The 27,361-nt window shown below is 46.8% G+C and overlaps 1 protein-coding gene across 1 annotated transcript; it reads left to right on the forward strand.

The window, feature by feature from the left end:
- Nucleotides 1-1,562: 1,562 nt before the first annotated feature.
- On the forward strand, nt 1,563-26,879 carry PHKG1 (phosphorylase kinase, gamma 1 (muscle)). The gene is made up of 11 exons (XM_015413635.1): nt 1,563-1,743; nt 3,119-3,259; nt 4,543-4,718; nt 7,354-7,408; nt 18,095-18,160; nt 19,320-19,483; nt 20,994-21,084; nt 23,316-23,484; nt 23,854-23,866; nt 24,313-24,410; nt 25,849-26,879. The coding sequence occupies exons 2-11, from the start codon at nt 3,177-3,179 to the stop codon at nt 26,098-26,100; spliced, it is 1,167 nt and encodes a 388-aa protein (XP_015269121.1). The 5' UTR covers nt 1,563-1,743; nt 3,119-3,176; the 3' UTR covers nt 26,101-26,879.
- Nucleotides 26,880-27,361: the final 482 nt, after the last annotated feature.

Genomic DNA, 27,361 nt, shown 5'->3' on the forward strand with positions numbered 1-27,361 from the left:
GTTTCTTCCAGTTCTGCTGCTGCTGTGTCATCGTAGGTTTGCGGCTTACAGATACACACCTGAACAGCATACTCAAGATTGCAACAGCACAGATATTTTGATGCAATAATTCAGAGGAAGTGTCAGTTATCAGACACTGTTAAATAAAATCTTGCAAGAATTCTAATGTTTTAAGCATGTTTTTATTTTAAGTTTAAAAATGTAGACTTTGGTAGGGTTCAGTAACAACACACCACACAACAGATTTCTTGAAGCTACTGATCAGCTCTCTCTCTCTGTACCAAAACTGTTTTCTCACAGTCTCACAGCAGCGTTTTTAGAAAACAAGCAGGCTCATACAAGGCACAGTGAAATCGTTACTCTTAGAAGCTTCTAACTAAAAATCACACTATGTTCTTCTCACAGCTCTATTATCCTTGAATGTTGCAAAGTTTTGTGAGTAATTCATTGTGCTCTCAGTAATTTAGCAGACTCATGCAAATTCAAAAAGACCTTTGTGCATTTTGCCAATCTCCCGGTGAGAACTTGAGAGATTCTCCTGGGCTTGCCTTCATGGGAGTCTCTCATATTCCCACAAAAAAAACCCCTTTGTGTTTGTGTCCTTTATAAAGTTTATATCTCTGCTACCTGGCATTACATCTTATGACACACATGGCCTGGCCCAACAAGGTCTCATTTATGTCAGATCCGGCCCTCATAACAACTGAGTTCAACACCCCTGGCTTAGGCAGACAGTGGACTATTTTACCCATGAGAGAATGTATCATATACTTAGATTTGAGTCCAGTACCACATTAGAGACCAACAAGAGTTTCAGGGTATAAGCATTAGCGAGTGAAAGCGCCCTTTGTCTTGAATCAGCTGGTAGTGGTGGAGAGAGGCAAGGAATGGAATTCCAACACATACACTCTAATCACTGGGAAGCAGGTGCTGTCCACAGGTTTCAAATCACATCTGCAAGAGAAGGAGGAAATTGGATTTATACCCCACCCTTCACTACCTGAAGGACTCAGAGCGGCTTACAATCTCCTTTCCCTCCCCACAGCAGACACCCTGTGAGGTAGGTGAGGCTGAGAGAGGTCTGAGAGAACTGTGACTGACCAAAGGTCACACCAGCAGCTGCTTGTGGAGGAATGGGGAATGAAAACCCAGTTCTCCCAGATTAGAATCCACGCTTCTAACCATGACACCAAATTGGCTAGCAATTTTTTTTAATTGACAGCTGAGTTTTGCAGCATATATCACATGCTATGGCTTAACCCTGGAGCCCCAGAATACACATCTCTACGTCTGTTGGGCATCTATTTCTTGTTTATGAACACTTGATTCTGATCATTTGAAGCAGTCCTGCACTCTTTGAGGCGGTAACCATGACTGCTAGCAGTCTTATTCAGTGACTCGGAGCTGCGCTGTTGCCTGCTGGTGAGCCTCTGCAGTTCACCTCAGCTCTGGGTCACTCTTCAATAAATACTTCAGGCTGTCAAGCGTTCAAATCAGAGGGCTTGGAAAAGAGCCCAAGTTGCATTGCAATTTTTATTTTTGGCACTGCAGTCCCCACAGCGAAACCGACGGGCAGTGAATTAACAGACGACCAAGGGGCTCGTTTGTTATTGTCTGTCTGAGACACTAAACGTGTCCAATTTGGCTTTGATTCTTTGTCCGCCGGATTACCCACCACACTCCTCCCCCTGACATTCTGGTCATCGGTGAGAAGAGAGAGGATCCTGAAAGGGAAAGGTTATGGTGAGTGCTTGCTTTCTTGGTCAAGAAATCCAGCTTGTTCAGTAAAAACAAAGATAAATGCACAGCTCCATAGATAACAGTTGTTAATTTCTAAGCCAAGAGTAGTAAAAATGACTCTGAATGGGGATGAGTTGGAGCCATAACCAAACTCTGGTCCAGGAGCAAGTATTGTGATAATGAAATATGGCAGCACCTCTAAGTACGTGCAGAGTGCTTTCCTCTTGCCACGAAGAAATCACAACCGGCCCCTACGTCCTATTGAATCAAGGTCAAAAGTCTGTGTCTATGTCAGTTGGCCAGACTAACCATTGCTTGGAAGCACTGCATGCAAATTCTGCGTATGTATGATCTGACTGGCCACCAATAGAAACACATTCTGCACCTCCGTAGATGTATTGCGCATACTGAGCTATTCCTGGGCAGAACCATTGTGTTACAGCTAAAATGCAGTGGCTGAACTAAAATTAAACTGATTGCTATAGGAAACAGTTATATTAGCAAACGTCTCAGAATTCAATTAAATGCTTCGTTGTTGTTGTTTTTTGTAATTTGCCAATAGCAAAACAGTCACTTTGTATTTCTTTTCACTACAAAATCAGCACATGTGAGCAAAGAATGGGATGGGGTGGTGTGAGCCAGTGTGGTAGAGGTTAGTGTGTCAGATTTGAATCTGAAAGACCCAGGTTCAAATCCCCATAAAGCTTGCTGGGTGATCTTGGGCCAACTACTCTCTCTTTCAGCCTAATCTACCTCACAGGGTTGTTGTGAGGATAAAAGGGACAAGGGACCCTGAGTTCCAGGGGGAATACTGAGACAGAAATGTATAGATGGGCATCCATGCAGAAGGAAGGCCTCTGCCTCAAGAAGCATGTAAAATACATTTCAACAAAACAGTGAAGAGAGAAGAATCAAAAGAGGGTTTTTTCTATTCATCTGTTTTACACAATTTATACCCTCCCTTTCTGCCCTCATCAGGGGACCAGCAAGGCAAGCAAATGCTCTGCAACTGAGCCGCTGCCCCTCCCTATGGTCTCTCTTGGCTCAAGGTAACTTCCAGTGTTCACAAGTTCACAGCTTCAATTGCTTTTAGAGAACAGGTGAATTCAGGTGAATTCTTCAAATCCATCATCTTATAAAGATGGAAAGCTGGCAACAGATGCTAGGGACTGTTGCATGATTCTTTGGTAATGCTTTCAAGAGATTCATGATTCCATGAGGGTGGAAAATGACCTACCCTGCAGATTTGTTGTGGGCAGACATGGAACTAGAGAGAGCCTTGAGATGCCCCAGCTTACTTTCTTACTTACTTCCATCCTACAGTACACAATGCATACCGAAGAAGACTGTTTCCTGTTTTCTTTTTTTCCCCTCATAGCATTTTGTCATCTTGAAATAAACCTCAAGAAGGTTGGGATCGGTAAAATCAGACAAAGATGACCAAAACTGAGGAACTTCCCGATAGCCATTCTTCTGGAGAATTTTATGAGAAATATGAACCGAAGGAGATATTGGGAAGGTAAAAATATGGATCCACTTGGCTAGAGATTGTGTTACTCAATCTACAAACACTAGAATCAAACAATCATGGCGCTTAAAAGCTTCTGCCAGGATAAAACTTTTAAAAAAGCATCCTAATTCCAACAGTGAACAACCAAATGCAACCGAGAAGTTCACAAACAGAGTATGAAGGCAACAACTCTCCTCTGTTGGGAGTCTCCTGTGACTGGTGTTCTGAGGTACCTTGCCTCAGAACATGGAGGTTCCATTCAATTGCTGTAGGTAGGATTGTCAGCTCCGGGTTGAGAAACACCTGGAGATTTTGGGGGTGGAGCCTGAGGAGGGCGGGGTTTGGGGAGGGATGGGTCTTCAATCAGTTATGTCATAGAGTCCACCTTCCAAAGCAGTTGTTTTCTTCAGGTGAACTGATTTTTGTCACCTGGAGATCAATTGTAATCTCAGAAGACCTCCAACCACCACCTGGTCCTGGAGGTAGGCTACCCTCATTGTAGTTAGTCATCACTGGCATGGATTAGACTACTCCTGCTTCACGAATGTCCCTTTCAAAGTTATCTAAGCCCCTGGCCATCACCATGTTTTGTGATAGTAAGTTTCTTAAGTTTATTGTGTGAAGAAGTACCTTTTTATGTGGTTTGTCCTGTATCTACGGGCCAAGGCCTTCCCCTGATGTTGCCTCCTAGCACTGGGTTTCAGAGGTTTACTGCCTTTGGTCATGGGCTAATTAATAGATTTATTTGATTGTAAAAGATGGTAATTAAACAGCATCCAAAGTTTATAGTCAGAAACCTAACTGGGGGTATTCTGCTGTAAGAACAGCAGTAAATTGACATTTATGTGCTAAACTGTATTTAACCCCTATTTTCCTAATCCACCAATCTAACCACCTTTACAAGATACAGAGTAAAGCTTAGTTTGTGTGGTTTTAAAGCAAATATGCTTTCCCCCCAAATTCTCGATTACAGGAAATACTCCTTCTCTTGCTGATTTCATCGTTGAAAATGGCTGCAAAACTGCTATAAAGCAAAGTGCAGAAATACCATGAGGCAGTAGAATGGGATGGGGCTGGAGAGACTGGCGTTCCTTGCAAGGAGGGTTGCCCGCTGTGGGCTGGGAAATACCTGGCCCCACCTGGAGGTTGGCAATCATGGAGGCAGCTGGTTTAATTTTTCAAAACAATGGGTTTTAATATGGCTACTGACAAAAGTGTGGGACTGGTACACCCTTTAGATATATAGGATAATGGGTTTGCCTCATGCTACTCTTGTTTGTCTCATTTTCCAGAGGGGTAAGCAGTGTGGTTCGCCGGTGCATCCATAAGGTTACCAGGCAAGAATTTGCTGTGAAAATTATCGACATCACCGCTGGGAATTTGTCCCCGGAAGAAATTCATGAATTGCGAGAAGCCACTCTGAAGGAAATAGACATCCTCCGGAAAGTGTCTGGACATCCCAATGTCAGTAAGTCGGATTTTTCCATTGACAAAACTGGGACCTGGAGCTCAGTTCTCAGGGCCAGAAAAGCCAACTCTGCCTTTGGAAATTCCTGGAGATTTGGGGGTGGGTGAGGGGTATCTTGGAAAGGGAGCTCATCGGCAATGTGATACCATAGAGACCACCCTCCAAAGCTGCCAGTCTGGAGATCAGTTGTAATTCTAGGAGAAATCCAGGCTCTGCCTTGAAGGCTGCTAACCCTACTATATAGCGATCATTCACAATGGCTGTAATATCAGAGTCTGCATAGATTTTAAGCAATTTAAAACTTCCAGTGGCTATGAAATGTTCCATCTTGGTTAATGCAGTTAGTACCTGTTGATACATTCCAGTTCATCGGTTTCATGTTGGAGTTCCGCAGTAGATTGAGAATGCTTTTGAATATTGCAGTTTTCTATGTCCAGTTTGTGTGTGCTTATTCTTTTTGTTCCAGCTTGCTGTTGTGTACTTCCTGGTACGCAGAAACATTGCTAGCAAGTGTTGGGGCCTGTTTATCATTCTTGTACACAGTCTTGTGATTTCTGGAAGTGTTTCTCATCGCTGAGGGGTTGGCAGACTCAAGTCAGGGAAGCCAAAGTTTGCAAAGCTATGCTGGACAAATGCGATTAACATTGGCCTGTTCCAAGGCTTGACTCTAGGATGATGATTTCTTATTTATTTTGTGCTGTCAATCAGCGTGTATTCTTAGAGTCTCACGGGCCAGCGAAGTGGCAGATTTTGAGCATATTCTCAATTACTCCATTGTTTACTAGAGGCACAGTCATTAGGAATTTCTGCTTCAGGGGACTCCAGGGCCAGTCCTGATTTCTGAGCTGTTCTAGGTTGATTCTGACATCTGGTATAAAAATAAAACCAGGTCTGTTGCTGTGGCTTCCCCAAGAATCACTGGAATGGTAATTTAGTTTAAGTAAAATCTTGTTTTGGAGGTGACTATGCAAGGTCTGTTTATGGTTAATAGTTAATGTTTGGTTAACAGATAATTTATGGACCAGGTATTCATTACTGAATATAAACACAGAGGAGGCCATTGATCTGGAACCACTAAAGAGAGAACAGACATACCTTTTGTCTTGCATCTACGGCTTCCAATGTTTATTCTGAGCTACAGATCCAAGGAGACCTTGCTTTATTTTACTGACCTGCTTTTCAGTATTGGTGTTCAAGTGATATACAGGTTTTAAAGAATACAGAATGTAACCCACTAAAACTAACATTTAAAAAAAATCCATCAGCAGATCTACATGCAGCAGCCAAACGAAAGACCTCCCTGTCAAAAGTCTGGAGGAACAAGAATGTTTCTGTCAGTTTCCTCAAAGAGTCATGCAAAAGGCAGGGGGCATTCCAAGCCACTGGGGCAGCCCTGTTCCTTGTGCATGATAACCTGGATGCACAAAAGGCGACATTCAGAGCCTCATTAGAAAACCTTAATTCACTGTTAGTTAGGGCTGCTAACATCTAGGTGGATCTAGTAACAAATAAATGTACACTGCAAGAAACTTTTATAAATTAACGTTTTCTATTTGTAATTATCATTCCATAAAGTGCATAGGTAAAGGTAAAGGTTCCCTTGCTTGAAAGCCAGTCAAATCCGACTCTAGGGTTGCGGTGCTCATCTCCGTTTCAAAGCCGAAGAGCCAGCGCTGTCCGAAGACATTTCCGTGGTCATGTGGCCGGCATGACTAAACACCAAGGCGCACGGAACGCTGTTACCTTCCCACTGAAGTGGTACCTATTTATCTACTTGCAATTTCTTGCTTTCGAACTGCTAGGTTGGCAGGAGCTGGAACTATAGACGGGCGCTCACTCCATCATGCGACGCACTCGGGTCTCGAACTGCTGAACTACCAACCTTCCACAGCCTGCAGTTCAGTGTCTTAACCACTTGAGCCACCGCAGCTCCTTATAAAGTGCACAGTGTGCTATTATTACATCCTTATCAGGTACATGTATTCAGTTCATTCAGTTTAACAACTACTGGTCAATTTCGCATCAATATTTTAAAAAGTCAAGCAAAATTGACTGGTAGCTGTTAAACTGAATGAATACATGTACCTGATAAGGATGTAATAATAGCACACTATGTACTCTATAGAATGATCATTACAAATATAACACGTTAATTTATAAAGGTTTCTTGCAGTGTATATTTATTTGTTACTAGACTTTCCTAACCCTGCAGTTCGGGTTGCTACAACATCTAGGTGGGGCCCGGAGATTGCAACCGATCCGGGAATTACAACTGATATCCAGACGACAGAAATCAGTTCACCTGGATAAAATGGCTGCTTTGGAGGGTGGATTCCATGGCATTATACCCTGCTGAGGTCACTCCCCTCCCCAAACCCACCCTCCACAAGCTCCCCTCCCTAATCTCTAGGAATTTCCCAGCCCAGAGCTGGCAACCCTAAGGTTCATGAAGCGGCAGATATTATCTGCAGCAGTCTGAATGCAGGCAATGGGTAGGAGTTTTAAAAGTAACCTCAAAGAGAAGCCATAGCAATTAAACTCTAGTTTTACAGCATAGTGCATATCATGTTTGCAAGGGTGATAGTTGGTTGCAACACGAGCCCCCATTATTAAAACAGTGTGTTTTTATTTCCAGTTCAGCTGAAGGACAGCTTTGAATCTCACACCTTCTTCTTCTTGGTGTTTGACCTGTAAGTACCGAGTGCTTTGGGACGAACATGCGCCACTCAGTTACACATGCAGGCAAGCATTTATGGAGAGAGTATGCTTTTTGCACATATATGCAGGGTGACCGTGTGAACGTAGGAGATGGATCCACCAGCCAGAAATTTAAAGAATTACTAAAATGCAACTATGCGTACTTGGAATGCCAGCAAGACATTTTTAAAAAATGTATTCAAATGCAACTAGACATAATCGGAATGTCAGCAAGATATTTTCATGCCAGTTTAATGTGACAGGCTCAGATGACTGTCAGGGTAGTGACTGGGGACCAACCCAGATGTGGCAGGATGTGGAGGAAGGGTCTTTACACAGAGTTGTGGTCAAGGGGTGCCCCTGCCACACTGGACTTCACAGTTGTTACTTGAAGGGTTTTTCATCGACTCCTGTGCCAGAAGAGAGCCAGGAGGGGTGAAAAAATGCATCCAGGAATGGAGCACGGGAAGGAAGGTTGGGAAAAGGAACAAAGTTTAGCTCCCCTTGCTCAAGCTGTCTTTGTTAAAAAATAAACCCGTATTGCTGTCTTGAATGGACACACACAGAGGTCGATTCGGGGGGGGGATTGCGGGGGATCGCAGTTCCCCCGGGTGAGGTGGGGGGCGGGGCACACGACAAAGCCCTGCCCCCTGCTTCCGGCCGCCCCGCTTCCGGCCCTCATTCAACCAGGAGGAGGCAGGAGAAGAGGGAGGGTAAGTTGCTTCCTCCCTGCCTCTCCCCACCCCTGCTTGCCTGGGGCCAGGGAGGGCCTTGGCGGGGCTTCCTTGCACTCCCGCCGGCCTTGCAGGTCCACCGCCCGGCCTTATGATGTCAGGGGGTGTGGCATATGCTAATGAGTTCCCCTAGCTCTTTTTCTACGAAACAACTCCTGGACACACATATAAATTGGTGTGCCCCTCTCATCTGCATAGGGTTTCCAACCTCCAGGTGGGGCCTGGAGATCTCCCACTTTCATAACTAATCTCCAGACAAGAGAGATCAGTTCCCCTGGAAGGTGTACCATGCTGAGGTCCTTCACTTCCCCAAACCCTGCCCTCTCCAGGCTTCAACCCAAAAATCTCCAGGCATTTCCCAACCCAGGGCTGGTAATCCATTCCTACACCTAGAGCAGCTTTAATTTTCCTCTCTTTCCAAGGTATTAATGTACATAATGCAACCTAGTAGCCTGAAACTGTCATTCATCTAAACATCTGCTTGCAGCAGCCATGAAACCACTGAATTCTTTTGCACAGCACATTTATTTATTTATTTATTTATTTATTTTGGGATTTCTATCCCCCCCTACCCGGTGGCTCAGGGCGGCTAACAACAAGATATAAATAATAAAACAGTAAAAACAATTTTACACACAATAAAACTGGTGCTCCAATCTATATAATCTATACAGTTTACAAAAAGCTCTGCGACTTGTATGCAGCCAAGGTCTTAATAATAAAAGCGTCCCGATGTAACAGACCAGTCAACCTCCATAGGTCTGGTAGATGGACAGGCTGCGGAGGTGGCGCAGCGATGGTAATGGCGTAACGATCGTAATGGCGGCGGCTCCTACCCAAAGGCCTGGTGGAAGAGCTCCGTCTTGCAGGCCCTGCGGAACTGCACTAGGTCCCGCAGGGCCCGGATCTCCTTCGGGAGCTCTTTCCACCAGGAAGGAGCCGCCACCGAAAACGCCCTGGATCTCGTATGCGCCAACCTCACAGCTCGGGGGGCTGGAACTACCAGACGATGAAACATCCCCAATCTCAGTGCTCTTGAGGGAACGTATGGGAAGAGACGGTCCCTTAGATAGGCAGGACCCAGGCCATTCAGGGCTTTAAAGGTAAGTACCAGCACTTTGAAGCGAATCCGGTATGCTATAGGCAGCCAGTGCAGCGCTTGCAGCACAGGCCGGATGTGGTCTCGCCTGGAAAGACCCATCAACAGCCTGGCTGCAGCATTCTGCACTAGCTGCAGCTTCCGGATTTGCGACAGAGGCAGCCCTAAGTAGAGAGCGTTACCGTAGTCCAGCCTCGAGGTGACCGTCGCATGGATCACAGTGGCCAGGTCATTACGGTCGAGATAAGGAGCCAACTGCCGCGCCAGCCGCAGATAATAAAAGGCTGACTTGGCAGTGGCCGCTACCTGGGCCTCCATCGTTAACGAGGAGTCCAGGAGTGCACCCAAACTCCTGACCTCCCGCATGGGCACCAAAGGTACCCCGCCAAAGGCCGGGAGAGGGTGCCCCAACTCATAACCGCTCCGACACAGGCCCAGGACCTCCGTCTTTCTTTGCCGGGTTTAGTTTCAGCTGACTCAGTCTGAGCCAACCAGCCACGGCCTGCAACGCCCGCGCTAAGTCATCGGGAGTGGAGTCCGACTGGCCGCCCAGCATCAGATAGAGCTGGGTGTCATCGGCATATTGATGACACCCAAGCCCACACCTCCGGGCAATCTGGGCAAGGGGGCGCATGTAGATGTTAAACAACATCGGAGACACACGGCTCCCTGAAGGTCACATTTGATCTAGCAGCTGAGGCTCCGTAAAGTTTCTTTTTAATTGGCTTCCAGAGTTGTCCTGCCAACCAAGTTTGCTTTCATCAGGTAGGGTCAGCTGCTTGGATGGCTTACATGGGTTGCGATTAAGGAAGGTTCTGGGATTGGTTAAAGTCAGTGTAAGAATATCAAATTTCAACATGCAAAAGAAGGTCAGTAACCTTAAAGTAGGGGGGATCCTCCAATTTAGAAGCAAGACAGATTCGTGAATGGAATTTCATGTCAGTCCAAGGACAGAAATTGAAAATAAAACAGACAGCCTTTTTATAGGCCTATGATTGTAGCTGCATTTGAAATACTATTGACAGTTCTGGTCACTGTATCTCTATATCGTAGAGCTGGACAAAACTGCAAAAGAGGGCAACCAAGGTGATTGGAATCCTTTTGAGGAAAACCTAAAGACTTTGGGGCTTTTTATTCTAGAGAAAAGATGACTAAGGGTGAACATGATAGTGGTTTACTACATTTACTACATGGGGTACACAGAGTGGATAGAGTGAACTTTTCCTTCCTCTGCCAAAATATTAATCAGAACAACCTTGTCAAGGAAAGCTGGGGCCATGTTGGGCTTTGTGAAGGGAAAGGAGTCCCTTCTAAGGAGCTTCAGCCTCTACGTGCTTCCTTTTTCTCCTGTTCCCAGCAGCCCTCCAGTAGTCAAGCAAAGGAGCCCTGCTGTAAGTTTTCCCTTCTACTTTCCCCCAGTCTCCTTCAAGCTCAGGTCTGGGCCAGTGAAATTGGAGGGAAAATTTAAAGCAAGGCCTCAGGCCTTTGTGTGGGAAAGAGGCTTCTCTACGGCCTGCAAAGGGGTAGCGGCAGCTCAAAAACTAACAACATGTATTGACTTAATAGGGTTGCCAACCTCCAAGTGAGGCCCGGAGTTCTCCTGGAATTACAATTGATCTCCACACTACAGAGATCAGTTCCCCTGGAGAAAGTGGCAGCTTCATAAGCTGGACTCTGTGGAATGATGTCCCTGCTGAGCTTCCTTCCCAGACACTACCCCCAAATCTCCAGGAATTTTCCAAACGGAAGTTGGCAGCCTTTCCTATGAGCTTCTTCAGCTATGCCTTGCCATCACATATCTATTTGAATAGTGAGCTCTGACTCATGGAAGTTCACAATCGCATTGAAAAAAAATGACCCTTGCCACATGGGGAAAAAAGAACAGCCGAAGTGCGGCTTTTTAAAGCCGCACCAAAAGAGACACGCGGCGGCGGGATCAGATAGATCCCCTGAGCCGCCGCGCAGTTGCTCCCCAGCACGATCAGATGCCGGGGGGGGGGACTTGGGTTTTTTTTTGCAGCGGGTTTTAGGCTGGAAGGGACAGATCGGGGACGGGTGCACGCCGATTCCCAGATGTTGCGGTGTGCTCGCGCCCGTTTGCTGCACCCCCAATCCATCTCTCTTCCGGCCCAAAACCTCCTGTGTGACCGGGGCCAATGTTAGTCTTTCAGATGCCACTGGACGCTTGTTTGAGAGGGTAGCCATGTTGGTCTGCAGTAGAGCAAGATAGATGGGAGTCCAGTAACAACTTTGAGACCCAAAATAATTTGAGGGTTTATGTTCTGACGAGGCAAAGTTCCCTTCTTCAGATCCATCGGATCTGACAAAAGGAACTTTGACTCTCCAAGGCTGTGATCATACGCACAATTAGACCTGACATAGGTGCAGATGCCAGGCGGATTTAAAGGGTGCGATCAGACAACATCTGGGAAGCGCCCCACAGCTGTTGGCAACCCTTTCTGCTCTGCCGCAGAAGTGGAGTTAAAAGACACCAGGGAAAACCCGGTTGTAAATGGGTTGTGATGGGCCACGGATGGACTTTCCCGTGCCTGATCACTCCAGCGCGCTCTCATGGCGTCGGAATGGGTCTGATCAGGCCATCCTGACTCCATGCCATTGTTTTCCCCCCCTTTGCAGTATGCACATCATCGCAAACTCCACAGGGAGCCCTCGGTGCGGAGGTGCGATTCATTGATCCCCCGCTTAAGTGCATGGGGAAAAACAACACCAAAAAATCCCGCGACTCACCGGCAGTTGCGTCTGATCGCACACTGACGGACTGCGCCCGCAGCTTCAAAGGGAGGTGTGATCGTGCAACTGCGGGTCAAATTCCTCTGGAGCAGGGCTATTTTGGGGCAGGAACGCACAGGAACGGAGTTCCGGCTGGCTCCTGAGTTAGCCCCGCCCAGCAGGAACTCATTAGCATAATAGGCCACACCCAACAGCAGAAACGCATTAGGACTGGCTACATAAGGGGTGTGTGGCCTAATATGCAAAGGAGTTCCTGCCACAAAAAAAGGCCCTGGGTTTGGACAACAAACAAGGTAAACAGAATAAGAAGCAAAGGGTGGGTGTGGCTGGATGACCACACTTCTGGTAACACGGGGGTGCGGCCTAATATGCCAATGAGCTGTGCTGTCAGGGGTGTGGCCTAATATGCTAATGAGTTTCTGCTGTTGGGTGTGGCCTATTATGCTAATGAGTTCCTGCTGGGCTTTTTCTACAAAAAGAGCCCTGCTCTGGAGGAAATAGCCTCACTTCCCCCCCGGTTTTTTCTGACGCATGTGACCGCAACTAAAAGCTTATACCTTGAAAATCTTTTTTGGTCTCTAAGGTCCTACTTGACTCGCATCTAGCTGGACTTTTGTTTTATTTCTCTGAGGTCTGCAGGCTACTCCACAAACCAGCGTCGAGCCCAGGGGAGGGAAGGTGGGAGACAACCCATGACACAGGGACCCAGTATTTTGGGGGGACCCATGCACTGTTTGTAGGTTGAGTCAGGGCTGCATGGAACCTGGACCCAACTTCTTAAGAACAATAACACATAATTTGGCCCTGACTAGACTCTGTGAAAAGCAGGATGTTGGACTAGGTGGACTCAAGGCTTTTCCAGCGTTCTCATTTCCAGCCATACATTGTAACTCAATATGCTGTGCCACTCCTGAGAACTGACCATAAACACTCCCAGCCAATCCCAGAGCTAGAGAGGAGGGCTGGGTGCAGCTGTTCGGTGTCCCCGGCTTCTGCGTCCAGGCCCAGGGCTGGTTACTCAGATTTCCTGTAACCTTTGCTAAGGTCCCTGCTGTCACAAAGTTCTATTTTTAGGCATCTAGGTACTTGTGTGAGGCTTGGGGGCTTGCTGTTGAGGTGTGCAGGACTCTCAAAAGGGAAGGGATCAGATTTAAATCGGCCCATTTGAAGACCCAACCCCCTGAAATGAATAAAATCTCACAGGATTTAAAAATCCATGAAAGGCTTTCCAAGGTGTCTGTGAGGGCAGTAACACCCCCCCCCCCCAATTAAGGACATTAATAATACAATCAACAGTTCCTATCACCCTCCTGAGGCTGTCTGGTGCATCTCTGTATATTTTCTTATTCTGGTCATGCCTCTTTCCAATCAGCCTGCACTGGTGGGCGGGTGGACAGTTCCACTGCCTAGTCCCATTGGGTGTGACTCACTAGATCATTAATCACTCTCAGTATGGAAACACAGCCGCGTAATGGTCCACAGCAGAGGCAGCCTATTGCTACTCTGTGTTAGTCACTGTCCCGGGCTTGCGCTTTCTACGGATCTGGAGGCATGCCCAGAACAATGGCTCGTACAGAAATGCCAAGCTCTTCTGTGGGTGAGTTGTCCTTACTCTAAACGAGGATCTTTGAAAGACTGGAGAATGCAACATGCCTTCAGTTTTGATGTTGGGACATGAAGCCCAAAACAATGATGTCCCAAATATACGAATTCCACTAGTAGAAAAACCATCAAAGATTGCAAAAACAATATATTAAACAATTATAAAGTTGGTGGTGTCACAGCAACAACACTTATGCATACTGTAACTGTAATAAGGCATTAAGGTACAATATTCCCTCCTTTGAAGATAAGACATAAAGTCCATGTACTCAGTGTAATTTGATAACTTGATAGCTTTTGCAAAGATGCCCATTCTAGATATTTGGAAGATGCGTTTCCTTCGACTTCTTCATTTCGCCGACTGCGTAAGGGGAACCTGATTTCAGCAATTTCAACAGACCAAAAGGTTCATAGTGTAGGGAGCGAATCATAGGTTCTTCCAAATATCTAGAATGGGCGTCTTTGCAAAGGCTGTTTGGACTACGTTATGACTATGTGGACTCCTCCTATCAAGTTACACTGAGTACATGGACTTTTCAGTCTTATCTTCAAAGGAGGAAATATTGTATCTTATGTCTTATTACAGTTACAGTATGCATAAATGTTATTGTTGTGACCACCGACTTTATAATTGTTTAATATATTGTTTTGGTAATCTTTGATGGTGTTTTATACTAGTGAAATTTGTATATTTGGGACTTTTGTGACACTAGTCACAATGAGGAGTATATTTATTTATTTATTTTATTCAATTTATACCCCGCTCTCCCCGCTACGCGGGCTCAGGGCGGCTTACAAGAGGCATATGCCAATATAAAACATATTTAAAATCATTTAAAATCATCACAATACAAATAACATTATAACCACTTATTAACAAAGTGCTCTAGATGTTGTTTCACAAGATGGCGTGTTTCACTGCTCTATTGCCACTGCTCTGTTCCTCAGCATCATCTGCTCCAGGGAAACACTGGTGTTCCGTCTTCCAAGGCCAGGTAAGATGGAACAATAATGATGGTAGTGGTGGCTCCTACTCATACGCCTGGTGGAAAAGCTCTGTCTTACAGGCCCTGCGGAACTGTACAAGGTCCTGCAGGGCCCGGATCTCCATCGGGAGCTCATTCCACCAGGTAGGAGCCGCCACCGAGAAAGCCCTGGCCCTGGTAGCGGCCAGCCTGGCCTCTTTGGGACCTGGCATTGCCAGGAGATGTTGCGTCCCAGACCGAAGTGCTCGCGGGGGAACATATGAGGAAAGGCGGTCCCTTAGGTAAGCTGGACCCAGACCATGTAGGTCTTTAAAGGTAAGAACCAGCACTTTGAAGCGAATCCGGTACGCTGTTGGCAGCCAGTGCAGCGCTTTCAGCACAGGTTGGATGTGGTCCCTACTAGGAAGACCCATCAACAGCCTGGCCGCAGCATTCTGCACTAGCTGCAGCTTCCGGATTTGCGACAAAGGCAGCCCCATGTAGAGAGCGTTGCAGTAGTCTAGCCTCGAGGTGACCGTCGCATGGATCACCGTGGCCAAGTCACTGCGGTCGAGGAAGGGAACCAACTGCCGCACCAGCCGTAGATGGTAGAAGGCTGACTCCCAAACTCCTAACCTCCGGCGCTGGCACCAAAGGCACCCCATCGAATGTCGGGAGAGGGAGCCCCAACCCCAGACCACCACGGCTCATAATGCAATACAATCGTACAATTATGCAACATAGATACAAGATGGACCAGAAACGAATTGCTGTAAAAAATAGAAAAATGTGAAATTAAATACATATAATAAAATGAATAAATAAATGATACGTATATTCTACTAAAAAACATATAGATTTACTTCCAAAGTGAAACCACTAGGCACAGAATAAAAGTATAAATGAGGCCTCCAAAGATGCAGTCACATGCCAAATGATGTTTCACTGATAATAATCTAGAAACCAAAAAAATGTATAAACCAATACATTCTACAATATTGAAATTTAAATCAAAAGTATTACTTCTGGTCCAGAAAGTGCCTCCAATGATTGTTTAGCCAAAGCATCCTAAACAAAATTGTCCCTTAAGCAAAGAGCAGTGCTGATAAAGTAAAGTGCTGGAGCTTTATACCAGGTGAAGGATGAGGCAGTCCTTGTGGAGTGCCTTGAAATAGTCATGTGATTGCACATCCCACATACAGCATAACATTTAAAACTACAAAACAATATAAATTCCAGGCTAGATGTTAAACTGTCAAAAAATCATACCACACACCAGTCACTTGTTTCTTCAGAGGTCAAACACAATGAGGAGCATATTGGCTCATATCATAATACAATACAATGAAGTCCAGCAGCTGTTGGAAGCTTTGGAAAGAGTGATGTAGGAAGACCAGCTGCAGTGGTTGATTGTAGGGCTAAGTGCCCCTGGAAAAAGGAAGTCACTGAAGGGCCAGAGGTAAGCACATGATAGGGGCTATTTAGAGTTGCCAGTTTCCCATGGTGGGGGATGTCCAGGAAATAGGGTGAGATGGGAGAGATCGGTGCTCAGAAGAAAAAAAATGGTGGCCATGAATGCTCACAGTCTCCAAGAATTGACACGCTAGGCATTCCTTTTCCTGGACCATAGAGACTAGGAGAGGTGGGACTGCCTAGAGTATCTCTTAGGTGCAGTTTGCCATGTGTGAGTTTCCTACAGCCCTTAAGCTGCCTAACAGTTTGTGGGGAGCACTGGCTGCCAGGCTGTAGCCTGTTGACTAGTGCACTGATGCTCTTGAAAAATTGCTAAATTGCTATTAGAAGGACTGTTGCTTGGAGCAGTTTATATTTTGGATTCTGACACAACAGAGTCGGCATGTGTTTAACCCCTCAAAATTGATGGGAACAGAAAATGCTTCACTCGGGTGAATACTGCTTGGGCTGTGTGTTAGCAAATTATCTTTACTTTTCCCATACACATTTCCCCCTTATAAATGGCACTCTGAAGGAGTGTATTAACCAGTGGCATTCATGTCCATCCCTTCTTGGGCTTTGAGCTTTTACTAGGTGCAAATAGTGCTTCCGAGTTTATTTCCTAAGGACTAGGATCTTGCTTTTAAAAATAGCTGAAATGCCAGGGTCGTGATTGCTGGGATAAAGGATAACTGTTGTTAGGATGGTAATGATGGGTTGGGTCCCAAAGAACTGCTTGTAGAGTTCCACTTGAGGAACGGGACTTTTCTACCTTCCTCCTCCAGTCCCCTGTGCACCCCAAAAGAGCCAGGGGACCCCCAGGAGTATCACCGGGTGTGACTTCGATGTCTGCAGTGGGAAGATTATCCCCTTGATTGTGCTCACAGAAGGGGGAATTTGGCTCCAATCCATATTTTATCATTGATGTGCCATCACTGTTGGGTTGCCAAATCTAGGATGGGTAATTCCTGTAGGTTTGGGGAGGGAAAGGAACTCAGCAGTGAGGGGATGCTGTATAGTTCACTTTCCAAAGCTGCCTCTTCCTCCAGGGGAACTGATCGCACTAGGCTGGAGATAAGTTGTAATTCCAGGAGATCTCTAGACACCATGGGGAGGTTGGCAACCACAGCCATCAGAGTGCTAGGTGTCTTTCATTGTCCAAGAAAAAGGTCCCTGCTTCAAGGAACTTACAGTCCAGAATTTGGGACAAAGAAGGGGAGGGAAGGAAGTGAAGGGTGATGAAGGAGAAGGGACTCCATTCATTACAATTGTACATCAAGAGAGGAGGAAGAAGGATTTGAGGTTGCCAACCTAGAGGTGGTAGTTGGAGATCTCCCAGAATTACGACTGGTCTCCAGGTGACATTGATCAGTTCCTCTGGAGAAAATTGGCTGCTTTGTAAGGTGGACTCTATGACATTATGCCCCACTGAGGTAAAATCTCTATGGCTGAGGCATTATACCCCACTGAGGTAAAATCTCCAGGAATTTCACCCCACTGAGGTAAAATCTCCAGGAATTTCACTATCTGCCGGACAGTGTCATCCCAATGGGGAGGATTTGAAGATGCCATCAAAACCACTCAAGACCATCTTGTTTACAAAAAGCACTTTATTATTGTTACTGTTGTTATTATTCATGATTTATTGTTTTATCTGGTTTATGTATGGGCGCATGCCCCTTGTAAGCCGCCCTGAGCCCGCTTGCGGGGAGGGTGGGGTAAAAATGGCTAAATAAATAAATAAAATAAATTTGAAGGAAGTGAGAATGAGGTGAAAGCTGTTTTCGAGGGGCAGGCCCAGGCCCAGGCATCTGGGACAGCAAAAGAGAAAGACTGAGAGGCTTGAGGGAGCAGGAGCTCTCTTTAGAGCTAAAGTTACCGGGATTGTCTCCATTATTAATTTGAATTGTGTGAGAAATGGGGTTGCGACATCCCTGAAGCAATTACCTCCACCACCACCACCACCCATTGCCAGAGCTGCCCTTTTCATTTTGTTTTTCTCTTATTTTTGCGGTTCATAAAGTTAAGATACGGTCGCCTTGTTTTTTTAAAGCACCTTTTCCTCCCTAAACACAGAATGAAGAGAGGGGAACTCTTTGATTACCTCACAGAGAAAGTGACCTTGAGTGAGAAAGAAACCAGGTAAGGGGTTTCAGCCTTCTGTAAGCAAAGGGTTTAAAAAAATAATATTGGCCCACCCTGAGGGGCTGCTGTAGCAGTTGCTCAACTCATGCACAAGAATCCTATTTATTTTTGCATAGCCTTGCCCCTTCATCTGCATGCTCCTTGGGTTTGGCAGGTTGGTCATTCTACAGTGTGACCTGAGTATGGTGATGGGAATCAGCTTTTATATATACATGCATTAAGTGAAACAGAATGTCCTGGAAACAGAGTTGCTATGAATGAAAGTGTCCAATGGATTTTATTTCTTTGAGAAGGGAATTTGTCTGTGTATCATATTTCCCCCCCCGCCCTTTTCACGGAGCTCAGGGAGGCATATAAGATACTCCATTCCTACATTTGCCTTCACAACAGCCCTGTGAGGCAGCTTAACAGAGCACGACTGGCCCAAGGTCACCCACTGTGCTCCTTAACTGGTTCAGATACCCAGGCCTCCCTAATCCTAGTCTAAGGGCGCTTTCACACACCCTAAATAATACTGTTTCAATCCACTTCAGTGATTTTCACACAGCAAAATCCAGTTGCAAAGTACATTGAAAGTGGACTGAATGTGCATTATTTAGCGTGTGTGAAAGCGCTATAACTCTCTCGCCAGTACACCACACTGGCGTTTATTCCAAGAAGACTCCTGATACCCTTTAACATGTTGATGAACATAGGAGTCTGCCTGTTCATCTGGCTCACCGTTCTCAATTCTGACTGGCTCTGCAGCTTTCCAACAGAGGAAGGTCTTTCGTAACATCTGCTACCTGAGATCTTTTAACCGGATTGAGCCTGGGACCTTCTGCATGGAAAGCAGGTGCTCTGCTACTGACTGATGGGTCTGGCCCAAAGAACTGCCTTGTACTGACTACAGTATTTGGTTCTTCTGACCCTGTATTGTCTGCTCTGACTGGCAGTGGCAGTTGGGGGTCCCAGGCAGGGAAAGGCTGTTTTCTACTACCTACAACTTGAGCTCCTTCCGATGGATATACCTGGAATTCGACCGGTGACTTTTTGTACGTGCTGTGCCACTGAACTATGGACTTGCCCTGAGCTGCGGGGATGGGAGATGAGAATGTACTTTTTGTCTCCCGGGCAGTTTCCTTCAGCTGACTGGCGGGTACTTTCCTCCCTTTAGAAAGATCATGCGTGCCCTCCTGGAAGTCATCCAGTACCTTCATTCCATGGACATCGTTCATCGAGACCTGAAGCCGGAAAACATCCTCCTGGATGATGACATGAACATCAAGCTGACTGACTTTGGCTTCTCGTGTCAGCTGCAGAGAGGGGAAAAACTCAAAGGTGATGTGATCGGCTTATTGCAGAGACTGGACACTGGGGTGGGGCAGGGCTGCCTGTGTCCCCCTGGGTCTATATCAGTGTTCCCTCTAAGCTGAGTTAGTGTGAGCTCAGTCACCGTTTTTTAGCCTCCGGCTCACACATTTTTGTCTTAGCTCAGGAAGGAGGGCCCCAGAGCAAACTAATTTATGCAGCAGCCCAGTCGCTCGCTCACAACTTCAATGCCAGGAGCTCACAAAGTAGAATTTTTGCTCACAAGATCCCACAGCTTAGAGGGAGCATTAGTCTAGATGGATAAGGAGGCCCACAAGCACCCTCTCCCGTGCTGCCTCTCGGCAATCTGAAGATCTGGATTGCCTGCATCTTGAACCAATTTGATTTTATTCTGCTTTTTCCACCTGTTTACATCACTTATTGTCGTTTTGCAAGTCTTGGGCAGAAGCTATGTATTTTGAGATCATGTGCTTTGGGTGAGATTCTAGTCAGGTAGCAGCCACATACATGATCACACATGAAGCTGCCTTATACTGAATCAGACCATTGGTCCGCCAAGGTCAGTATTGTCTACTCAGACTGGCAGCAGCTCTCCAGGGTCACAGGTGGATGCCTTTCCCATCACCTACCACCTGATCCTTTCAATTGGAGATGCTGGGGTTTGAACCTGGGACCTCCTGCAGACAAAGTAGAGGTTCTTCCACTGAGTTACAGCCAGAGGTCATTTCGGGGGGGAACGCGGGGGAACACAGTTCCCCCGGGGGAGGTGCAGGGGGCGGGGCACATGATGAACCCCCGCCCCCTGCTTCCGGCCGCCCCGCTTCCAGCCCTCATTCAGCCAGGAGGAGGCAGGAGAAGAGGGAGGGTAAGTTGCTTCCTCCCCGCCTCTCCCCACCCCTGCCTGCCTGGGGCCAGGGAGGGCCTTGGCGGGGCTTTCTCGCACTCCCACTGGCCTTGCAGGTCCACCGCCGGGCCCCTGATGTCAGGGGGTGTGACATATGCTAATGAGTTATGCTAATGAGTTCCCCTAGCTCTTTTTCTACGAAATGACCCCTGGTTACAGCCCCTCCCCTTAGGTAAGCTGCAATGAAAATACATGCCTTCCTAATGTGAGAATTACCTCGCTCGATCGGATCAAGGTAGAGCCTTCCTCTGACTTTTGCATATCGATTTGAACTGAAACTGAGGAGTCCTTCTAAATCAGATCAAAATCCCATATATTCCAGCATTCTCCGCCCAGCAATGGCAAGCCAGATGCCCCTGGGAAGTCTGTAAATCCCACAGTCCTCGCTCAGCTGAGACCCCACAGTTAATTAATATTCAAAGGTATACTGTCTTTGAACATGTAGCTTCTATTTATAGCTTTCATGACTAAAGAACATAAGAACCCTGCTGAATGAAGGCCTGTCTTGAACCCATAAGTTAGCTAGGGAGGATGATAGCTCTAAAAAAAATTAAATAGTATAAAGGTATGAAAAGTTTAAGTTTTTTTAAAAAAACCCTATTGATTTTCTTGCAGAGATCTGTGGAACTCCTGGCTACTTGGCACCTGAAATATTAGAATGTTCCATGGATCCAGACCATCCAGGCTACGGGAAGGAAACTGACATGTAAGGAAAACAATGTGGCACCCTATTTCTTTTCTTTCCACCCTCCAGATTTATTTATTGATTTTATATTTTGTTGATCACATATTTACTTAACATATATTTTACAGAGTTTCTTCCATTATACCTCATGATAATTGATATACCATATTCAAAATTTTAATTAAATTGAACTTATTCGAATTTTCTTACATTCTATGAATCTCGGCATCCTATCAAATACACTATATATGAAACTAATTAGAACTTAAGTTCCTAACCATCTAGAAACGCGGTACCAATATTTTTCAAAAACTTCTTCATTTTTACCTTGTAAAGTAAACGTTAATTTCTCAATTTCTGCTACTTCAAGCCATTTATAGACAAAGTCCTCTGCAGTGGGAGTGTTTTCGTTTTTCCAGAGCTTTGCAAATAAAATCCTGTATGTATACGAAGAAATGCAGCCGTTGGAAAGACTGAACACAACAATGAAATCTTTCCCTTTTCCCATCCTTGTATATCCTTCCATCCACAAGCACTGGGGCATCATCATGCTTACCTGTGTTCTCCTATGAATAACCTGCTTGAAGGGAAGCTGCTGGCAGTTTCGACATCAACTGGAGACGGGGCCGGCCAGTGTTAAGGGCCAGCACAGTTAGGGCCCCCCTGCCAGGGCCCCAAAGCCTGGCTTGAGGGGGCACCTCTTTGCAAACATGCTGAGCTGATCTCCCATTTTGGAAAAACTCCATGATGACAGTGGAGGAAGCAAAGCGCCAAAGAACTGAGCCGTGCAGCACCTCCTCCATGCCAGCCCAGAAACCACCCACCCCAGTGCTTTTTTTGTAGGGGGAAAAACCCAGCAGGAACTAATTAGCATAAGAGGCCACACTCAACAGCAGAAACTCATTAGCATATTAGGCCACACGCCTGACAGTGCAGCTCATTAGCATATTAGGCCACACCTCCATGCCTTCCCTTGGCTCGGCTGGGCACCCCGCGGCTGCGGGGAACCCGGGAAAGCCGGCCCTTGGAGGGAAGGGAAGGCAGTTTAAACTGCCTTCCCTTGGCTTGCCTGGGTACCCCTTCCCTCTGTAGCCACACATGCAGAGGTTTTGGCTGTAGTGGGCGTGGCCAACTCTGAAGCCAGCTGGGACTCCGTTCCTGTGCGTTCCTGCCCAAAAGTAGCCCTGACCCACCCACCAGTGCTTTTTAGCCACCCTTTTGTGCTCTTTTTTTTGAGACCTGTGGACACGAACAGGGCCAAAAGGAGCATGAGAAATGCACACTGCCTTCTTCCACAGAGTCTGATGATGATGATGATGATAATAATAATAATAATACTTTCCATTTATTAATCGCTTTTCCCAGTGGGCTCAAAGCGATGTACAGTTCGTAGAGGATAGGGAAGATAACATATATTCACTTTAATTGCACACGCCGTCACTGTAGACATCTTCTGGCTGGCTCCGTCATTTTCCCGCACGGCTGCTTGCTGGCCAGGCCTCAGGACCCGTATGTCAATCGCCACACTGCCACTGCCTGGCCGAAACATCCATTGCAGGCGTTCTTTTCATAGCCGGGAAGCTGTTTCGCCTTTACAAGCTTTGACCAGGACGTCCGACCGTCAGCTAACGCCCTCCCACAAAGGAGGTTGGCGTGCCCACCCTCTCTAAGGAGTGGTTCCCATTTTATCTACTCGCCGAAGCTTTCGAATCGCTGGGTGGACGATGAGCTGGGGACAACAGGCTGGCTGCTCACACCAGCGCGGGGCTCGAACTAACACAGTTCAGATGTTAAGACAGTGGGATATACCCACTGTGCCACCGCTTGCAGCACTGGGGGGAGGGAAGCTGCAATGGTTACCCAAAGACCGAGAAAACAGTGATTACCCAGTGATTACCCAAAGACCAAGAAAACAAAAAACCAACCCTGCAGCCAGTCCCACCAGGCAGGAGAATAATTCTTTTCTGGCATGTTCTTTACCACCTTCTTTAAGTACCATCAAGTCACAGTCAACTTATGGCAACTTTGTATGGTTTTCAAGGAAAGGGACATTCGGAGGGGGTTTGCCTTTGCCTTCCTGTGCTTAGCAACTCTGGGTTTCCTTGGTGGTCTCCCATCCAAATACTTGCCAGGGCCGACCCTGCCTAGCTTTCAAGATCGGACGAGATCAGGCTAGCCTGGGCCATCCAGGTCAATGTGCAGCCTGTTGTTCCAGCAGCCACGTCAAAGGGGGTGGGGTTGTTTGTCCCCAGGTGGAGCACAGGAGTCATCATGTATACGTTGCTGGCCGGATCGCCCCCATTCTGGCACCGGAAACAGATGCTGATGCTGCGGATGATCATGAGTGGAGATTACAAGTTCGGCTCCCCGGAGTGGGACGACCAGTCAGATACCGTCAAAGACCTGGTAGGTGACACTGAAGCCAGGAGGGTTACAAGCAGGGCTGGCGTCAGCATTCCCCGAGCTGGGGCAGCTGCTGGGACCCAGGGTTTCTCGTGGGGCCTGCTGCCACTGTCCATATACCTTCTCTGCCACTTGCCAGTGGTCCCCCCCCCCCCAATCTGCTTGGGCTTCCACCACCCACGCTCCCTGTCACATATAGAGAAGAGGAAGAAGAGATTGGGTTTATACCCCGCCCTTCCCTGCCCAAAGGTGCCTCAGAGCTTACAACTCCTTTCCCTTCCCCTCCCCACAACAGACACCCTGTGAGGTAGGTGGGGCTGAGAGAGCTCTGGCAGAAACGGCTCTTTTTTCAAGAACAGCTCTTATCAGAACTACGGCTTGCCCAAGGTCATCCAGCCAGGTGCAAGCGGAGGAGTGGGGAATCAAACCCGGTTCTCCCAGATTAGAGTCCGCGCACTTAACCACTACACCAAACTGGCTCTCACTATACTGCTCAGTGTCAGTGGGGAAGACGGTGCAGGTGGTGCAGAGGGGTGGTGCCATCAGATAAAGGAGGTGTAGGAGGGCTTCCAGGCAGAGGAAGGACACTTAAGCAGATGTTGGACAGGAAGGGAGCTGCAGTGGGGGGGCTGGTGGGGGCAGAGGAGGCGAGAGGGCCCCTGGGTACTCTCCACCCAGGGCACTGCGAAACCTGGAGCCAGCCCTGGTTACAAGTCCTCACGATGCTCAGATATTTGACATAAGAACCTGGTGTAATGTGGAGCAGAAAGTGCAGCGTTTCCATCTCTGGAACCAACCCCCCCCCCCCCCCCTTCGTCTTCCTTTTTTTTTTTCCCCTGCCCCCAGACCGTCGATACACTGTGGAGGATGCTCTCGCCCACCCCTTCTTCCAACAATATGTAGTGGAGGAAGTCCGACACTTCAGCCCGTTCCGGAAATTTCGGGTACTCAAGCTTACCCCTGTTTTCTTATAGCCAGGGAAGCCACATCTGTGCTATACAGCTAAACCAGCTTTAAAACTGAACACAAAGTGAATCAGCCAATCAGGGTGAGCAGAGTCTACTCAGACTGGTAGTGGCTCTCCAGGGTCTCAGGCAGAGGTCTTTCACATCAACAACTGTTTGGTCCTTTTTTTAACAGGAGATGCTGGGGATTGAACCCGAGATCTGCATGCCAAGCAAGTGCTCTGTCACTGAGCCATGGCCTCTCCCCAGTCAGTGATGGGAACGGTGCTGAGAACTGCCCAGAGTTCTATGCCGCTAACATATGCTGCTTTTATGACCCTTTTAATTCACACAGCTGCCACCAAAGAATCTTGGAAACTGTAGTTTTCTGAGGATGGTGACAATTGATGAGACTACTAGCTCCCTTTAACAAACCTACCATTCTTTGGGAAATGGGAGTGTGTATCTGTATGTATGTATACATGCGCACACCATTTCCCCACACATCCCCAAAGTTCTGCTGCAAAATTACATTGATCAAGGTCCTTCAATTGCAAGTGCTTATAATTCAAGGGACTTGGAACTGGTTTAAATGTGCAGCACAGGGGTCTGCTGTCAAAACTGCACCAAGCCTAAATGGTGCCTTGCTATGGATTTGGCTTTCCCATTCCTTCGGTCTAGGAACAACATGCCCCCCCCGTAAGCTAGTTATCCAGAAACCACCTGCTGTGAGCTTCCATGATCCGTTAGTAATTGCAAACAAAGGTGCAGTAACCCTGAATTAGTGACCACAGAATGCATAGATGGTGATCTTCTGGTATAGACTCTTATTAATGTGCTTGTGAGCCTTGAATAGCCATTGAAGGTTACTAGGGGTCATTTTGTAGAAAAAGAGGTGCAGGAGCTCATTAGCATAACTCATTAGGATAACTTATTTGCATATACCACACCCCCTGACATCACTGGAAGTGTGTCAGAAGGCAACACCCACTGCAACTTATCTGGCTGCTTCTTGCTCCTCATGGCCCGGGGCTGCTGGGAGCAGGGGGTGGGTCTTGTTGCGTGTGCCCGCCCCTGGGCTCTTTACTGCTGGAGCTCCGCTCCTGTGCGCTCCTGCAGGAAATGACCCCTGGAGGTTCCACATTTTTACACACACCCCCTCCAAGGAACTCAGGGTGGCATTAAAAAGGGCAATATGGCAGGTGGTACGTGATGTAAACTTGATAGGACAAGGGCACTGCCACACACCTTGACTCTGGCTTTTTATGCTGGATGGTATATTTGAACAGATTCAGGGAGCTCTGGTTTGGGTATATTCAAAGTCCCTTAAACTGGAATCCGTTAATCCATTCGTTAAGAGACAACTCAGTACTGATGAATCAGGTGATATTCCCGAGAGGCTGCAAGTTTTAAAGCTAGGGGTTTGGTTTCCCTTCAGGTTATCTGCTTGACGGTCTTAGCATCGGTCCGAATCTACCTCAATTATCGTAATGTCAAGCCAGTCACCACAGAGGTGATGCAGCGTGACCCCTACGGCTTGAAACCTGTCCGCAAGCTGATCGACGCCTGTGCCTTCCGGATCTACGGCCACTGGGTGAAGAAGGGAGAAGCGCAGAACAGGGCGGCCCTGTTTGAAAACACACCCAAAGCCATCCTGCTTAGCTTGGCCGCCGAGGAAGAGTTCTTTTGAGTTTGAATGCAGTGACAACATAGGACTCCGAATGTGTTATCAGCTAAGGCAAAAAAAAAGCGATATGCACTTTCTCCGTTAAGCACCCCAATACTTAGGAGAATGAGCCAGATTGCCGAAGCCTTTCTCCGATGGTTAAAATGTTTTATTTAGTTTCAGTCTCTATCCCATGTTGTTCTAATGTCTTGGGGTTAAGTCACAGCAAACTGGCATATATTCCCCTACCCTGCTAGTCAAATGAATTAATATTAAAATGCTATTTGCAATTATCCCCTAATTGGTTTAACCCCCGTTTTTGAAACCCAGCTCCAGAAGTTCAACAGGCACTGCTTTCCCCATTAAATGTTGTAAGATGGACACATCCAATGGGTAAACACCAATCAGCTGTTCACCAAGTCTGCAGCTCTTAAGAAAAGAGTCTGCTAGCCCCCACCCCCAATTCATAGTTGCATTATAGCTCTCAGGTAACAAAATGCCACCTACCCTGCTTCGCACGAGTCCCTGCCATATTTAGTGCAGAAAAGATATGGGCTAGCGTTAGCTCCAAAAGGCCAATATGTTCGAAATATTTATTACTATTTATTACTACAGTGCCTTGGGAAAGGGAAATGCATGTTTTCTAAACATGTACCGAAACATCAATAAATGGGCTTTGTTTATTGGATATGATTTGGTCTTGATGAGCAACACGGTTTTGCTGCTGAAAGAGCACCCACGCACATGAACCTGCCGTATACTGAATCGGTCCACCAATGCTAGTATTGTCTGCTCAGAGTAGCAGTGGCTCTCCAGGATCTCAGGCTGAGGTCTTTCACATCATCTACTGCCTGGTTCTTTTAACCTGGACTGAACCTGGAACTGTTTGCATGCCAGATGCTCTACCACCAAGCCATGGCCCCCTCCTAGAATAACCAACCCAGAATACTTAGATTTGATACAGCACATGACACTGCTTTGCTTCATGTTGCTCCACTGCCCCAGTTTTGTCGCTTCTGACCAGTGGTGGCTCTCCCAGTGCTCAAGCAGAAGATGCCAAGCACTGAACCTTAGAGATGTAAAATTTTCGGAAATTTTGAAGCTAGGAAAAAAACCCGTTTTTCCCCATTTTTTTCCGGGGGGAAACGGAAATTTTTGGAAAAATTGAAAAAAATGCTACATTAGCATTTTGTTTGTCTTTTCTAGTTTGAAAGTCATTCTGTTATTTTAGGAACATAAAATATGACTATGGGCATTTTGACTTGGCATGAAATTATCACAACTA

Source organism: Gekko japonicus, unplaced genomic scaffold, assembly GCF_001447785.1.
Source record: "Gekko japonicus isolate JY-2015 unplaced genomic scaffold, Gekko_japonicus_V1.1 scaffold452, whole genome shotgun sequence".
NCBI classification, from domain to species: Eukaryota; Metazoa; Chordata; class Lepidosauria; order Squamata; family Gekkonidae; genus Gekko; species Gekko japonicus.

What these genes read in the sequence shown, in the direction of transcription:
- PHKG1 (XM_015413635.1), top strand. Translation starts at nt 3,177, where the DNA reads ATGACCAAAACTGAGGAACTTCCCGATAGCCATTCTTCTGGAGAATTT. An exon ending in GTCTGGACATCCCAATGTCA is followed by an intron (nt 4,719 to 7,353) that starts GTAAGTCGGATT and finishes TTTTATTTCCAG; the next exon opens with TTCAGCTGAAGGACAGCTTT. An exon ending in TTCTTCTTGGTGTTTGACCT is followed by an intron (nt 7,409 to 18,094) that starts GTAAGTACCGAG and finishes CCCTAAACACAG; the next exon opens with AATGAAGAGAGGGGAACTCT.